General features: G+C 36.7%; 1 protein-coding gene across 15 annotated transcripts in view; it reads right to left on the reverse strand.

Annotated features, from left to right (window-relative positions):
- Positions 1–16,223, reverse strand: part of nrxn2a (neurexin 2a) — a 372,119-nt gene that overhangs the window by 232,985 nt on the left and 122,911 nt on the right. For 10 of the 15 annotated variants that reach the window (XM_059526520.1, XM_059526517.1, XM_059526518.1 and 7 more), the window contains 5 exons: positions 14,279–14,440; positions 11,417–11,843; positions 9,936–10,319; positions 6,807–7,010; positions 3,844–3,870 (listed from right to left, as the gene is read on the reverse strand). In XM_059526520.1, the coding sequence (XP_059382503.1) occupies positions 3,844–3,870; positions 6,807–7,010; positions 9,936–10,319; positions 11,417–11,843; positions 14,279–14,440 (1,204 nt within the window). The remainder of the gene's footprint in view (positions 1–3,843; positions 3,871–6,806; positions 7,011–9,935; positions 10,320–11,416; positions 11,844–14,278; positions 14,441–16,223) is intronic. The other 5 variants (XM_059526521.1, XM_059526522.1, XM_059526514.1 and 2 more) reach the window with 1 other exon arrangement.

Genomic DNA, 16,223 nt, shown 5'->3' on the forward strand with positions numbered 1-16,223 from the left:
AAAGGAGATGCTACACCATGGTAAACATGCCCCGTCCCAACTATTTTGAGACCTGTAGCAGAAATCAAAATTGAAATGAGCTCATTTTGTGCATAAAATTGTAAACTTTCTCAGTTTAAACATTTGCTATGTTATCTATGTTCTATTGTGAATAAAATATTGGCTCATGTGATTTGAAAGTCTTTTAGTTTTCATTTTATTAAAATTTAAAAAACGTCCCAACTTTTCCGGAATTCGGGTTGTAATACATCATACATTATGTTCATTAAATATTTGGCTACTTAGTGTTTAGTTACCAGTTACATCATATTTCAGTTAAATTAATTTATTATTGTCTATTTTAACAACTATTTTTGTCCCTCTGACATAAGCTACTAATCAGATGTACCATTTGTACCATACACTACCATTTTAAAGAGTTTTATATTTTTATTCAGCAAGGAAGCATAAATCATGCATTAATCACTGTCACAGTGTCCATGAAAAAAATATTAGGCAGCACAAATGTTTTCAATACTGACAATAAAAAAAGAAATGTTTCAGCATATTACAATGATTTCTGAAGGATCATGTGACACTGAAGAGTGGATTAATGATTGTAATGATATATATATATATATATATATATATATATATATATATATATATATATATATATATATATATATAGGGATGGGACGGTTCGCTGAAAAATATCAAACCGTTCGATTCTCCACACACAGTGAGACCTGAACAGCACACGTTAATATCTGTGTTTAAACTAAACTCATTTAAACTTTGTTAGTTTAAACATTTATTGTAAGTGCCAAAGGACACAAACTCACCCACGCAGTGAGAAGTTTTTTACATGTGCTCTTCCGATGCGCAAACCTGCGTCTCAGAACTCGCGCAAATATTAAGCTCTCTCTGACTGTTTAAATGGACAAATTCACACAAAAATGATGTCATAATGCCCGTCTTGGTAAGTATCCTATAGCAGACATGAACTTAGGCCAACTGTATCAGTGCACTGGATCATTGCATTCTCTTAAAGTGACAGTCTTTAATTGAACAGGAACAACAAATAAATCATGCACTGCTCTTGATTGAAAAGCCTTGGTAAATTTAATAAAAAATCATCTTTAATTTATACAGTCCAATATGTAATGCTGTTTTACATTTGATAACTTTATAAAATGTTTGTACTTAAAAACTAATGTTAGACCTCCCTAAAAATGTTTATTTTATTTGTATCTTTATTCTATTGTATTTATTAGTGCTGTTGCTTGTAGTTAAGGTAGAATATTATTTTTATAGTTTTTCCATAAATATAGCACATACCAAACTGTACCGAAACTGTGACTCTAAAACCGTGAAACAAACCAAACCCTGGGAAAGTTGAACCGTTCCACCTCTAATATATATAGCTTTACAGGAATGAATGACATTTTAAAATATATTAAAATAGAAATTCCTTAGTTTACACTATTTTATGGTGCCCTTGTTACAGTCTAATTGTAGAAAAGAAAAAAGAAAAGTGATGTATGCCAAGTATGGTGACCCATACTCAGAATTCATGCTCTGCATTTAACCCATCCAAAGTGCACACACACAGCAGTGAACACACACACACACTGTGAACACACACCCGGAGCAGTGGGCAGCCATTTATGCTGCGGCGCCCGGGGAGCAGTTGGGGGTTCAGTGCCTTGCTCAAGGGCACCTCAGTCGTGTTATTGACGGCCCGCGACTCAAACCCACAACCTTAGGGTTAGGAGTCAAACTCTCTAACCACTAGGGCACAACTTCCCCCATATTTATATTGTATATTTAAGAACTGAGCAATATTAATTATTAACATGTACTTACAAATGTGTTAGGTTATGGCATGCAATTATGCATCATTTTTGTCATTACTACAGTAAGTACATGTAACAATGACACTATAAAGCAAATGATTATCACATTAGTTCATTTAAATTGTAAGAATATTTCAAAATATTGTTTTATTACTGTATTTTTATCAAATAAATGCAAGCAAAATTGATTTTTCAAACACTTTGAATGGTAGTATATATATATATATTTTCTAATCTTCAAGTAGGGTCAATAAACCCAAATGAATAAATAAAAATAAAAGATATACAGAAAGAAAAACAGATACACTGCAAGAAATACGATTTCAGTCTTTCTACTTAAACATTTCACATTTAATTAAATGTGCTACTTTATTTGTAATTAACTCTAAAAATTGTTTCTAAACGTTTTTTTAAAAACGTTTTTTTTTTTATGGGAGTGGACAGAATGAAGTTGAATACATAAAAATGTACACATAAAATGTAATAATATTTGGAAACACTTTATTTTAAGGTGTCCTTGATACAGTGTATTTATACATTTAAATGTGCTGTATGTAAGACTCTAAAAAAGCATAAAAATACCATAATATGTTTACAGATATTCAGGAAACATGCTAAGTTAACATACTTGTTTATCTGAAAAATAATGCTACAGTCAGTTATTCCAAAGACACTAGAAAGCAAGCCTGCAACCATTAGCGGAAAAAAGTGTAATCGCTAAAGATAACACTTCCAGTCTGGCAGTACGTGGGAAAGGAAACCAGAGTAAAGTTTTTTATTTTATTTTATGGACATCAATGGAGGAGAAACTTCATTAAGCTTTTTAGAGGAAATAGCTTATCATTTTATAATTTACAACTGAAATTCAATGATATCAAGGCTGTATTGTTATTGGTTATTAAGGGACAGGTGATCCAAGTTAGCCGTTACACTCTCTCCAATAGTAATACAGACCCTCTTATCTATAGTAAAACAATCTCTGGTTATGCTCCTTTGAAAATGTGCGTTCTGGGCCGGAATGTCTGTCTCTGTTTTGGTTTGTGAAACTCACCCACTGCCAGTTTACCCAATTGTATTTCGGCACCCCGAGTTGCCAGTTGGCAGGAAAACACAGTGTATTTCATTTTTATGTTAATTCTAAAGAGGAGGGGCCAGGTGAAAAAAAACCCCTCTCCAATGTTTTGAATTTGTACTGCAATACCTAGTTTAACCACTCGTTGTCAATCATATATACAGCGCCTTTAAGTACTGTGTAATATTAATTAACTACATGTACTTACTATATAGTTAGGGTTAGGATTAGGGTTTTATTGTATGGATTGTTCTTCCAAATGAGGACATCCTAAATTTCCCCAAAATTTGTTATACTATAGCTATTATAGTTTAAATCTATAGCTACTGTAAATAGACGCACACATAAACACACAAAACACAACCTGTGTTCCTTTCGTCTCATACAACCGATTTATCCTACTTACCTTCAGCATCACTGCACTGCTAAAACTGAGGATTGCATCGTTTCCCAGCAATTAAGCACAGATGAAACACCGCTCAAATACAGGCAATGTTCAACCTCACGCCTGATTTGGCAAATGAAAATTTCTTCTTTTAGTAAATGGTTTATTACCGTATTTTCCTTATGCAACGGAGTCTCACAGGGACATGAAACAGACTAGAGCATTGGAGGAGCAGTGAGAAACATATGGTGTTGAAATGGAAACTGTTGGGATGGTTATGCTTAATTTCAAACACCACAGCAAATCGGCATATTTTGCAGAACAAAAGAGATTTAGATTGAGGGAACGCAGGAGAGAGGGGGGTGTTGGGGGGAGAGAACGAGAGAAAAAAGAGAGGGATGCAAACTGGGAACATGTTCAAAAGAAAATCTGTGTTAACGGTGCAGGAAGACAGGATTACGAGGGAGGAGAAGAAACTTTGGATGAATTGGGGCTGAGCATGAGAGAGAAGAGATAAAAATAGCATTGCAGATAAAAGAATCACTTACTAAGGTTACAGTCTATCCCGATACAATCTGGTGGGAAAGAGAGTGAGATGGTGAGATTTAAAGGAAAAGAAACTAAAATTCAAAACCACATCCTTCAAGGTTTAATCTGCAGACAAACAAACAATTCTTGCATAGAGTCAACCATCCGGGGACAAGGTGAGAGTCAGAATGGCCCCCTCTACAAGGGCCCACACTCCACAATCACAGGAGGAGAGACAGCACAACTGAGAAGGAGTGAAATGCCAGACAGGATATGTGGCATTTGGCAATTAATAAATATACACACGAAATATTGGATTTAGCCTGTGCTGTGCCTCCTCCTTGTATGTGGGTGCTGCCAGTATGATTGTAGGCAAGGGCAGTCTGCACCATCAGCCAAGAGCTCATGCTTACAAAACAGGTCACCTATAGACTGGGCGGCAGAACTAAACAAATATACACCCAATATTTTTTCAGCCTTTTTGAAAATTTAGAGATATATATAGATATATATATCTCGATGTGCCTCTTTTGAAACGCCTTAAATCAGAAGAACAAAAAAAAGAAAGAAAAAGTTTTCAGTTTCATTAACTAATATAACAAAGTACACACTGCTCAAAAGTTTGGGATTGGTAAGATATATATATATATATATATATATATATATATATATATATATATATATATATATATATATATATATATATATATATATATATATATATATATATATATATATATATATTCATTCATTGTTACTTCATCTTTTGGTTCAAATAAAACATATGTCACCCTGTCTATGAAAACCCAGCTAAAGTAATTTTTTGTGATTCACTGTTTTCTACATAAAATCATCCCAATTTAATCTAAACATCATTCTGTGAAAATATAACCTTGTATTGACTGAGCAAAGACATATCAAAGATTTGATGAATTTCTGGCTGTTTTGTAGTTTATTATGCCTCTGCCTCTTTAGAATTTATTTAAACATCTAGCCTAATCTTTTGTTTTCTGCATCCGATGCAGGTACTACTATGTCCGATAGGAATTCATCAGTGTCCAAAGTGTCCAAAGACCGAATTACTTCAAAACTTTCTAATGGTAGAAAATATGTTTCTGAACCAAACTATATGAGAATAAGCACGTTTTTCTGTTAGGAGACGATTTAAATTAGTGTTTAGAAAGTCAGCCTCTGGTACGCTAATGTGAGAACTGTATCTGAAATACTTTGATATAACCTATAATTTACAGCAATAACCAAAAAAAAAAAAAAATAACTATGACTACTATGACTAGATTAGATTAGATTATGCAACTTTAGCCAGGTTCTCAAACACGGAGTCACATATAATTTGACAATTGTTTGTTATATTAACTGGAATTGATAAGGTAAAGACCTAATGTCCCCACTGCAAAGACTGATGATATGACTAAGGACCCGTAATAACAAGGAGCAGCTGATCCTATGGAACAGTGTGAGCACTCTTGGCTGTGGTGAACTCTCAAGCTGTCAACCGCTACAGAACAGTGACCACAGACAGCCAGGGACCTGTCTCACTTTCACACTGCTCGGAGACAGAAACACTAGCTCAGACTCCACTCTCCTGTGGCCTGGAACTGTCTGTAATCTTCTGTACAAACAGACACAGTCTGCCGTTAGAGCAGGAGGCTGAGCTGAGAGGGCAGTGAGAGACTTTATAAGAATTACTGTTTGGTTCTTGTGGTGGGAGAGATCAGGGGGCAATTACATTTCTTTAATCACAAACAAGCTAGACGTCTAACACTTAGGGTGACCTCACACTAGGCAATCTTAACCGTGCCCAAGCCAAAGCACGGGACAGGATAGTCGGGATACTCACGCTCGGGCTCGGATCAAGGCAACCGTGCCTAGTGTGAGTAGTACACCCTTATTCCGCTTATGCTTGGGAAAGTTTTCTCTCTGTTTGAATAAAGAAATGTGATTCTATTACTTTTTATCACTATACTTGAAGTATAAAGTATTTCCTGAACCCCCGTGATATTCTTCGAAAAGCAGTTCTTTTTAAGTTAATATTAACATCAGATGATAGCCACTGTGAAAGATTTCCTTATGGCTACCAGGTTAATAGGCAAATGTTACACTAGTACAGTATAAAATAAAAACTACAAGACTGAATTAAAAGTCTGAATCTTTTAAACATGTAATAAAATGTTATGAACTTAAAAATATATAATTGTTCCACAAAAGTATTTGGTTACATACAAACAACTATTTCATATTATTATTTTTTTTATTATTTTAAATGTATTATTTAATGTATTATTACTATTATTTTATATAAATTCTATTTTTTATTCTTCAATTTTATTATATCTTACATTTTATATTATATTATTATTTGTATTGCATAACGTATGCTATATTTTAAATTAATTACATTATTTCTTCATTAATTATTAATTATCTTATCTTATCTTATCTTATCTTATCTTTATATTATATTATATTATATTATATTATATTATATTATATTATATTATATTATATTATATTATATTATATTATATTATATTATATTATATTATATTATATTATATTTCTTTTACCTAAAGATAGCAGGTAGGAAAATGTAGGAAAATGGAAAATTATAATTATATAATTAATAATGATATAATTTCCCCTCTGTCTCCCCTACTATGACTCAATGTGCCTTCTGAGGACAAACTAAATGGGTTGGTCTCTCTGGCTGTCTGCTCTGAAAGCTGCAGAAAAGATAGCCATTGAAGGCTGCACAGGTGAGAGAGAGAAAGAAAGAAAGAAAGAAAGAAAGAAAGAAAGAAAGAAAGAAAGAAAGAAAGAAAGAAAGAAAGAAAAAGAAAAGAGAAGAGAAGAGAAGAGAAGAAAAAGATAAAGATGGAGGAATGAAGGTGAAATGCATTCTGGGAGGAACCCCAGACTTGTTCTATGAGTGCCTCGAGTTCGGAGGTCAGGGGTGGAAGGTCACCTAGGTTGACGGTGAGTCTGACTCTTCCCCCGTCGAGCTCCAGGCGCAGGGTGTCAGCAGACTCTTTGGAGGTGGTGGCCATGAGCAGACCGTAAGCCCTCTGAGACATGAAGCGCAGAGACACGTCCTCAGCCTCAGTGTGAACAGCGTGAGGCATCAGGACCTTCAGAAACATGCTGCCATCATAACTCAGCACTGCGGACTCTGAGAGAGCAAAAACAAAAGGGAAAAATCAGAGAACACAGGTCTCAAAAACAAGGGCCTTTTCTGCTGCTTTTGCATTTGTAAGTAAAAGGGTAAGGAACCGAGACCCTTTTCTTGTTCAGAACCAGAACCGTGAGCAATTTCTAAGTTTTGGTTCCGAAAACGGTTCTGGTGCGAAACTTGACCAAGCTCTTTGAGCAGTGTTATGATGATTCGGCTTTTCCCTTAAAGGATGTCACAAACCGAATAACAGAAACGCCCTGCCTCTTTAATTACTGAGAATATTGTTTCCAATGACGCGCACTCCACAGACTCGCCGTGCTGCATCGTGTCTTAAACTAACGAACACGTTTCCCTCGACTGTACGCGCACTTGTGCCTTTGATAACTGTGCTCATCACTAAATTACATAATATTTGTCCCATATTGTCATTAATATACACTCTGACTTCAACTTGGGCCACTAAATCAATAGACTGTAAGTATGAGGGATAGATTATTCAGTGCACAGGTCATTTCAAGAGTGATAAACAAAGTGATAGAAAATATTTATTTTCATGCATTTTAAATGTTTAAAAAAACTTAAACCACTCATTGCATCACACCATCTCTTGACTGCATAGGCGGAGGTTGAACTTACTCCGGGGTAAAGCTAGAAGAAGCCAAATGTATTAAACATCATAAACCCGTCTTCTGACATGGGTGTCATAGGCTAATAAAATATGTTTAATGGGGCTGAATTTGTATTTAACATAATTACAATTTGATAAAAACATTAGAAATTGATAATAAGGCTATATAACGTTTCCTTTCCATGATTATTCGAACAGCGAAATACATTATATATAGAGAGTGACATTATCACTAACTTTGATCTATTGGGAGTTTAAGCATTCTCAAAAAAAAAAAAAAAACCTATCGTTACACTCACTGAAGCTGTATACACTGTGAAATGAATCTCTAACTTACGTACACTGTACCTGCATCTGCGCTTTGTTGTTTATGATGAGAGAATCATAAAGCGTACTCAAAACTGATGACTTTCAGAGATGACTCATCTGAACGCCTATGATTGGTCATTGCATTCTTAAGCTCATCAGAATTGCGTGTGATTTGTTAAAATGCGCAACACTGTAAAAACGCCTAAAATGAGCAGATCTTAATTTGATGCCACACTGTCTGTTCATTTTCACTTTGATGGCAACAGATGTAATTGATTTAATTTGTTTGTGCAGGGGCATTTTTGTCCAATTTAGTGGCATTTTTGCCCCAAGTCTCCATGGCCAGGGGAAGGCTTAGCCTTACACACGCTCCGTCTATGCCTGACTGCATTATTGCTTGTAAAATAGGGGCTTTATGAAGAGTGTGTATACATGGTTATATGTATGACAGTTTATATTTCATTCATTTAGGGAAATGTACAAGTGTCTCAGCCCTCAAGGGACTATTTGGCCAACAAGCTTATTCCTGCTTGAAAAGCAAAATGTTATTGATAAAAAACATCAACTTTGAATCACATGCTGATTGATGGACTAGCATTACTCAACATTACTTACTACCTTCCAGCAACGCTACATTCAATGAAGGTAAAGTAGTAAAAAACATAATAATAGTTCATTTAAATGGAACCGGAATCTGAACCTAAAAATGTGTATACTGTAATATATGTTGAATTTTGACATTGTCAACCTTTAAATTAAGTTGGCAGTAAGTAATAAACAGTATGCAGCATTGAGTCGTTGAGTATTGGGTATTTTTCCTTAATTTGTAATGATTAATGATTTCAATGGAACCGGAACCATTAGGTGGAACCGGAACCGGAAATTTCTAACGATTCCCAACCTAGTAAGTAGTCTAAAATAAGTAAATAACTTCAATTAAATATCAATTTAAACAGTAATAAGACAAAATAATAATAATAATTATACTTATTATTATTATTATTATTATTTCCACTACATTTACAATATTAATTACAGTTAAATTGTAGTTACATAAATAATATTTTTAACATTGTTAATGTATATGTAATGGAATATACTATTTTATTGTTATTATTAATGTTGTTGTTGTAAATTATTATTATTGTACATTATTATTGTCGTTGTTGTTGTATATTATTATCATTTATTTTATTCTATTATTGAGATACTTTTAAAAAAAAGTTTTTAGATTTTTTCCATTCCATTCCATTTCAATTTCAATTGTAGTAACTTTGTTGTGTTTTGTCATTTTTATTAGTTACTGTTTTTAAAATGTGTCTACATAGTTTTATTAAGTTTAGTTTTCATTATAGTTAGGTTAGTTTGATTTTGGTAGCTGAATGGATCTTTTTGCATGTGATGGCTCACACGATGAAAGAACATTTAGAAGTTGTGAAGAGTTTGAAAGTTTCACTGAGAATCAACTCATGAGTTTTGATCAAGAAGCCATGTGCATTTAGTTATTATGCAAATTTTAGACAATTGCACTAATTTTACTGTAATTTGCTTAAATCGATAAGAAATTCAAATCTGATGTGAACAAGGAACTAATTGTTCAGACACCTGAACTTATATTTGTGAGAAAAATAAACTCTTGAGAACTGAGCCAAAGTGATTGAGAAAAGCTGTAAATTATTGCTTGAAGAGTTTGTGGACCCTCGCTGAGTCACCCGTGGCATTTCTGTCCTGGACACACGTTGCTATTCTTAGCGATAGACAGCAGAGGGCAGGAGAGAATTATAAAACGATACAGCAATAGCAGACAAAGGTCTAGGCAGGTGCGATCTGATGAATAGAGCTGAAGTGCAGCTGTATCTCAATATAAAAGTATACAAGTGAAGCACTAAAGCCTTGCTCTTCTTTATGAGAACGTGTCTCATCGGTGAGAAGTAATCCCATGATTAATCCTCCCTTCCCACTGCTTTAAGCCCTACTTTCCTCACCCATCTCACAGTTGGGACCCAGATATCCAGTTCCGGTGCAGTCGCAGACGTGTCGATTCCAGCCCTCGCGGCAGCGGCCTCCGTGGGCGCAGGGCTCAGAGCTGCACCTCCGATGGGTCTCTCTCGTACAGAAGCTGCTGACCCCCGGAGCGCTCTGAAGCTCCGCCAGCCGCCTCAGGTCCCTGCTGCGGCCGTCTATAAAGAGATCCCGCACGCAACCCACAAAGCCCAGCCTGAGGCGGGCGGTCCACACCTCTGGGGGGAGAGGAAGACTCCCGCTGTCCTCAGGCAGACCCCCCAGATACATTTCACCATCGAGATCCAGAATCTCGCTGCCCTCGTTGGTGGAGAAAGGCATGCTACGGCCGTTAACGGAGATGGAGCCTAGGAGATAAGAAATTAGGAGAAAGTGGAGATCAGTGATAATCTCCTAGTAAACCCAATTTTTTATAAAAGGAGTGTAATTTGATTTAGATATATTGATCACACTTAAGTTTAGGGACCAGTTCTTACTATTAACAAACTATTAACTAAGACTTTTGTCTCAATAAACTCCTAATTTGCTGCTTATGAATAGTTAGTAAGGCAGTTGTTATGTTTAGGTATGAGGTAGAATTAAGGGATCTAAAATATGGTCATGTATAATAAGGCATTAATACTGTCTGTTCTTTATAAGTACTACTAAAATGCCAATATGATAGTCAAATGCACGCTAATAAGCAACTAGTTCATAGTGAGAGTTGGTCCATAAAGTGCCACTGTAATGTAAAAAAAATATATAAAATAAAAAAATTAATAAATGTGACAATACGTTGATTAATTAAACTCTAAATTGTAAATAATCATAAAATCATTTGCAGAATGTTGTCTGCAATGCAATTCAATTTGAGCCAAGGCAGTAAACATTTGGAATTTTGATGTTAAATGGCACAACCCTGGATTGCTTGTAGTAGCAGTTAATAATCACGTTTAATTGACAGCCCTAGTTAATAATGAACTAAAACTAATTTAATTAATGCTGCTACAACTGATCCCCAAAGACTATCCGTTTAGTGACTCATGAAATAAGTGTAGCTACTGTACAATGACTGTCACAAGCTAAAAAAATGAAGTTTCATTAATTTAGCAATCCACTGTGCTTCCTTTTTTTTCCCTGAGCTCAGCTAGTGGAAAGGTCTTCAACCTCTTCCCCCCGGATTTGCTAAATCCCACGCTGGGCCTGCTGCTTTTAAACTGTGGAAAGTGTATTTGAGTTGAGCTCTTACAGTAATGAGAGGTAATGAGAAGTAGAAGAAATGGAGTACAGTGATTTAGCAGTTTGTAAAGTATGCACATCAGATGGACCCTAAGCGGGCAGAATGAGGAAGTGCTTTTAGATTAAGAGGAAATGTCCCTTTAGTCTCAAAAGCAAGTACAGTAGGTTAAAACCACTGTTTTAAACAGGTGAATGATACTGTGTGCTGATCTTGCAGTATCCTAACCTTTCCTGCCCTCTCTCTGGAAATCCACATGGCACCATTCTCCGTCGTTGACCTTTTTGTTCCCGACTTTCATCTTGATGCTCCCGGAGCCCATGTCCATGAGCAGGTAGAGGAAGCCTTCAAGCAGCTCCATGGTGAAGAAGTCAACCTTTGGTCTGTGGTCTTTGGAACCCTGCAGCCGGCCGTGGCTGAACAGCAAGAGGCCGTTGGGTTCAGTGGTTCGGAAGTCGAAGGACACGGAACCAGTTTTCTTGGCATTCCAGCGCGGAAGGGTTACGTAAGCGGTCGGCGTGTCGAAACTGATGGGGTCTAACGCGGCGACATCCTCACAGCGGAAGGTCAGGTCACCCTGGAGGGTGACCTTGGGGTCACGCAATTCAGCCAGGCGGGAGAGCTCCAGTCTGAACTCATTATTGGTGTAGATCACCTGGGATGGGGAGAGAGAGAGAGAGGGAAAAAAAGCACTTGAATGCTAACAGGGTGGAATGGAGTAGCCCACTGCCCTCTGGTATAAACAAACCGCAGCTGATGTGTGTACCTCGGGGCACGGTTTTCAAGTCAGTAAACACAGCAGTCTCTTTAAATACTCGAAGCACGAGTGGATCACATAAACCTAGCGACCTCATCTAGAGCGCTACAGAAACCCTCGTCTAATCGATATTCTGTTTCATTAATATGATGAATCATCCTCTGCTAACATTAGCTCCGACGATGCCAAAGCTAAGTGGTTTTCTGAACCACACGCATAAACAGCGCATTCATTAACTGACGTCAACTGAGAAATTTTGATCTAGGGTATGATGTCGAGCCCACACGGTAAGACGCAAAGCAAAACTACTCATGAAATAACATTCCTAAAGCACATGCATTGTGAATGTGTCCCCTGGGGTTGATTTTTTGTCTCAACAGCCAGATGGGCGAATCAGCCCTGCACAGCAAACATGCTTTTCATTTTTACACCAGCAGCTCTCTCTGTCCGAAGATGATGACTGACTCTTTGTTGCTGGGTGTGAACTTGAGTGTCTCTGAAAATAACACAAGACAGCCATGTTTCTCGTCAGCCCTCATGACAGAAAAATAAAGGGAGAGGTAGGAGCAAAAACAAGAGGTGCCAGCTCTGAGCGAAGGAACATGAAAAATGCAATTTTTGCCAGAGAGCATGGACAAAAAGGGATCTATCAATGAGACCCTTTCAAACCATCTCCGACTGCACAACCTAAGCATCCTAATCTTCCTGATTCACTACCAGATTAAGATACGGGTCTGTAATGTCAATGTTTCTTAAGCTTTTGCTTCTATAAAATGTCTGTCACTTGTTTCCCAGCTCACATTTATGTAATTGGAGGTCACTATAATGATCACTCATACCAATTCTCACTTAGTTGCTTATTAGCATGCCTATTAACAACATATTGTCTGTTTATTAGTAAAATAGCACAAATTCAGCATGACCATATTCTACAACTACAATATAATATGCAATATAAATAACTACAAGCAGCAAATTAATAGTTCATTTAGGCATAAGTCGTAGTTAAGGGTTTGTTAATAACGAGAATTTGACCTTAAAATAAATTGTGACCAACACATGCTCAGAAGAGGGAGACTCTTTCTGTACTTGGGAAACTTTAGCAACCGTACACAACATCCTAGGAACTGCATGATGAAGCACTAAAAACACTCAGAACACCTAAACAACTATTTTCATTTTCTTCAGAAAAGGTAAAAATATTCTTGGAATTGGCACTATTCAAACTGGGGTACAAAACAAGGTCTGGAAGTATTTTTTTTACAGTTATCAGACAAAAGGTTCTAAACCTTCAGAACATGTCAACCTCAGGAGTTCAAACTAATGACTGTAAGCCATTTTATTTCTCATTAATTTACTTTTTTTTTTTCTTTTTTTTTTTTTATCTAAACCATGGTTTGAGTGGCTTGAAAATTCCATAAATTAAATATATATATATATATATAGTACAATTAATTGATTGACAAAATGGTGATACAGTTTGTGGTTTTTATTGTTGGATACATTTATACAGATCTGAGGCAGACATTTGATTTGCTAAAAAAATCATGCTGTTAATTTTACATTAATATTTTATTAAATATATCAAATAGTTCTCAACAAAAAACAGGATTTGTTCCCAGTGGTCTCAATCTTTTCAAAGACAAGATACAAGAACCAAAAAAAAAAAAGAAAAACATTTCAGACTAACAAGGACCTGACAAATGACTTGAAAGGGTATGTATACCTTGACAAACTAGCCTAATTAAATACTACACAGGTGGATGCAGTCGACATGGGGGAAAACATGAACATCCAACAACAAACATGACACCCAGAACCTGCGCAACAAAATACCAAATGAAATCCAAAGAGCGACAAGACAAAAACAAGACAAAACACAGATTCCCAAAAGCGTAACAGCATTGTAGATGTGTATATGTCTCTATCAGAGGCACGATAAAGGAGTGCTCAAGCGCCTGCTGAAGAGGGCCGCTGATACTAACTGTATGGTTGAGCAAGTAGACAGTGGTGATTACTAGAGTACGGGGTCAACAAGACAGAGATGGAGAGTCTAAGACAGTCAAATGGGGATCCATAGAGGAAATCAATTTTTAATTTGGCTGTCAGGATAGTAAAGCTGGAACTTCAACGGTATAGACATGACATAAATTATGGGACATGCTCAGAGAGGTTCGAAAGAGAAAGGAGAAAGGACAGAGAAGGAAGAGGTAAAAGAGAACAGATCGCTCGCCAAACAAAAATGACATCACTGGAACTCAAGAAACCAGGACTTCTTTAAGAAGGTCCCGACCAACTCGCCTGAATTCATATACAAACAAAACGCTTCTTACGTCTTTAAGGCAGCCCATGAAGTTGTTGCTCACAGGGGAGCCGGGCAGATCTGCCGTGTTCGGACTGCCGCCCACATAGAAGAAATCATCTGAGCCCAGCATGGTGTAGTCCTCCTGGGTGTAGCCAGTGGTTGTCAGCAGGCCGTCCACCGATATCGTCACCTGTGTTTGCATAAAGGCCACGGATGGATAGAAAACAGAGAGAGGGGGAAAAAACAAGAAAGGGAACATGGGAAATCTTTTAATTATGCGCAAGCTGAAATCTTTGTTGGTTTCAACAAGTTCCTCTACTAAAAAAACTTCACGTTTCACGTGGGGGTTCCTCTGGTTCTGTATGCATACGTTAGCGAGGGGCCAACCCATTTTTATGTCTGCTATTGCTGCTTTCTGAATGAGAGAATCCTGTCTTGTGTGCTGGACTAGTCAGTGTTGGAGAGGAGAGACAGGAAGGGGAGGTTACAGGAACTAAGAGGAATCACTATATGTTGAGTGGGTTAGCAAGTGATGTTAAGGGTGACTATGCAAGATTAGTATAAAAGTGGGGGATTCAGACACAAAAATGATTGTTAGTATAACAGAGGTTGCTTTTAACTATGTTGGTGGTCTGTTCTGATCAACTACTGGATTAACTGTACACATTTCATAAGAGATGTCTTGAAAAGAAAAACTTTGGAGGTGTTTGGGTAGCGATAGGTTTCAGTTTGTTAATACACAAGCCGTGCATGACGGTTAAGACATCTCGGGCTGCGATTTCAGGACTTAGACTCACTAGAAAGAGTCATTTATGATGAATTAAGTGAATCTAGAGCACAGTCATATTTGTAAATGTTAATGTTGAAGCGTGGAAACACTGGCAGACATCCAAAACAGGTGGTTTTCTCGCAGTATTAATAAATGCTCGGGGGTTTAGGCGTTTCCATGCCGACAGACAGAAAGGATTCCGATTCCATCTTTAATATCATCAAATATTCTGTGAACATTAATATTAGTGCGGACAAGTAGGCAAAGCTGGAAAAAAAATCTGTTTTTTTTGCTGGAAATTCTAGTTGGTGTGCGCTGTCCTGAAATTGAAACCCGTCATTTGTCTGAACCTTTATAGGAGAGAAAGAGCAGAGAAAGCAAGACATGGAGGGGAAAAGAAAGCCAAAAAAATTAAAAATAAATCAATGTACAGCACCACACAACATCAACAAAAATAGTTACCCCCACACATGCAGTGGAAGCAAATTATGCGGGTGCATCACGGCGTATAAGCTGTGTATTATATTTAAAAACACGGTATACAAAGCACAAGTCCTGTGATGCAAACAACATGTCACACGTGCTGGATAAAAAGTGCCAAATGTCATCAGCTACTTAAAGAAATGAATGACAAATCAACACAACGAAACGCATGAGGAAAACAAGATGTACTCTTGCCACAGGAAGGGAAGGGTAAGGGAGGTCCGTTTTTATCTCTGTTCCCTAGACAGAAGGTTAATAACAGCTGTCATTTTCCACTTTAAATTTATATAAACAGTGAGTGTTTGTGCTCAAGCAGAACACCTCAGTTTGTCAGTACAAGGTCATTCTTTTTAGATTAAAGTGTGAGGCAACTGGAAATTAGAAAGGAACGTCAATAACATGTAACTTGGAGAAACAGAAAGGCTTGTACGTTTTAACATTAAGAAGTGTAAACATCTAAACATATTCAAATTGGTCACACTTTCCTTTAAGGTCCATTCTCACCATTAACAAACCATTAACTACATTGTTTGCCTCAATAAACTCCTAATTTAATGTTTATTAGAAGTTAATAAGCATTAGTTGTTACATTTAGGCATTGGGTAGGATTGGGGATATAAATGAATAGGAATGCTTATAAGCAACTAGTTACTAGTGAGAATTGGTCCCTGTACTAAAGTGTTGTCAACATATTACAGTATATCTGATTGTATTTATGAGG

Source organism: Carassius carassius, chromosome 36 (assembly GCF_963082965.1).
Source record: "Carassius carassius chromosome 36, fCarCar2.1, whole genome shotgun sequence".
NCBI classification, from domain to species: Eukaryota; Metazoa; Chordata; class Actinopteri; order Cypriniformes; family Cyprinidae; genus Carassius; species Carassius carassius.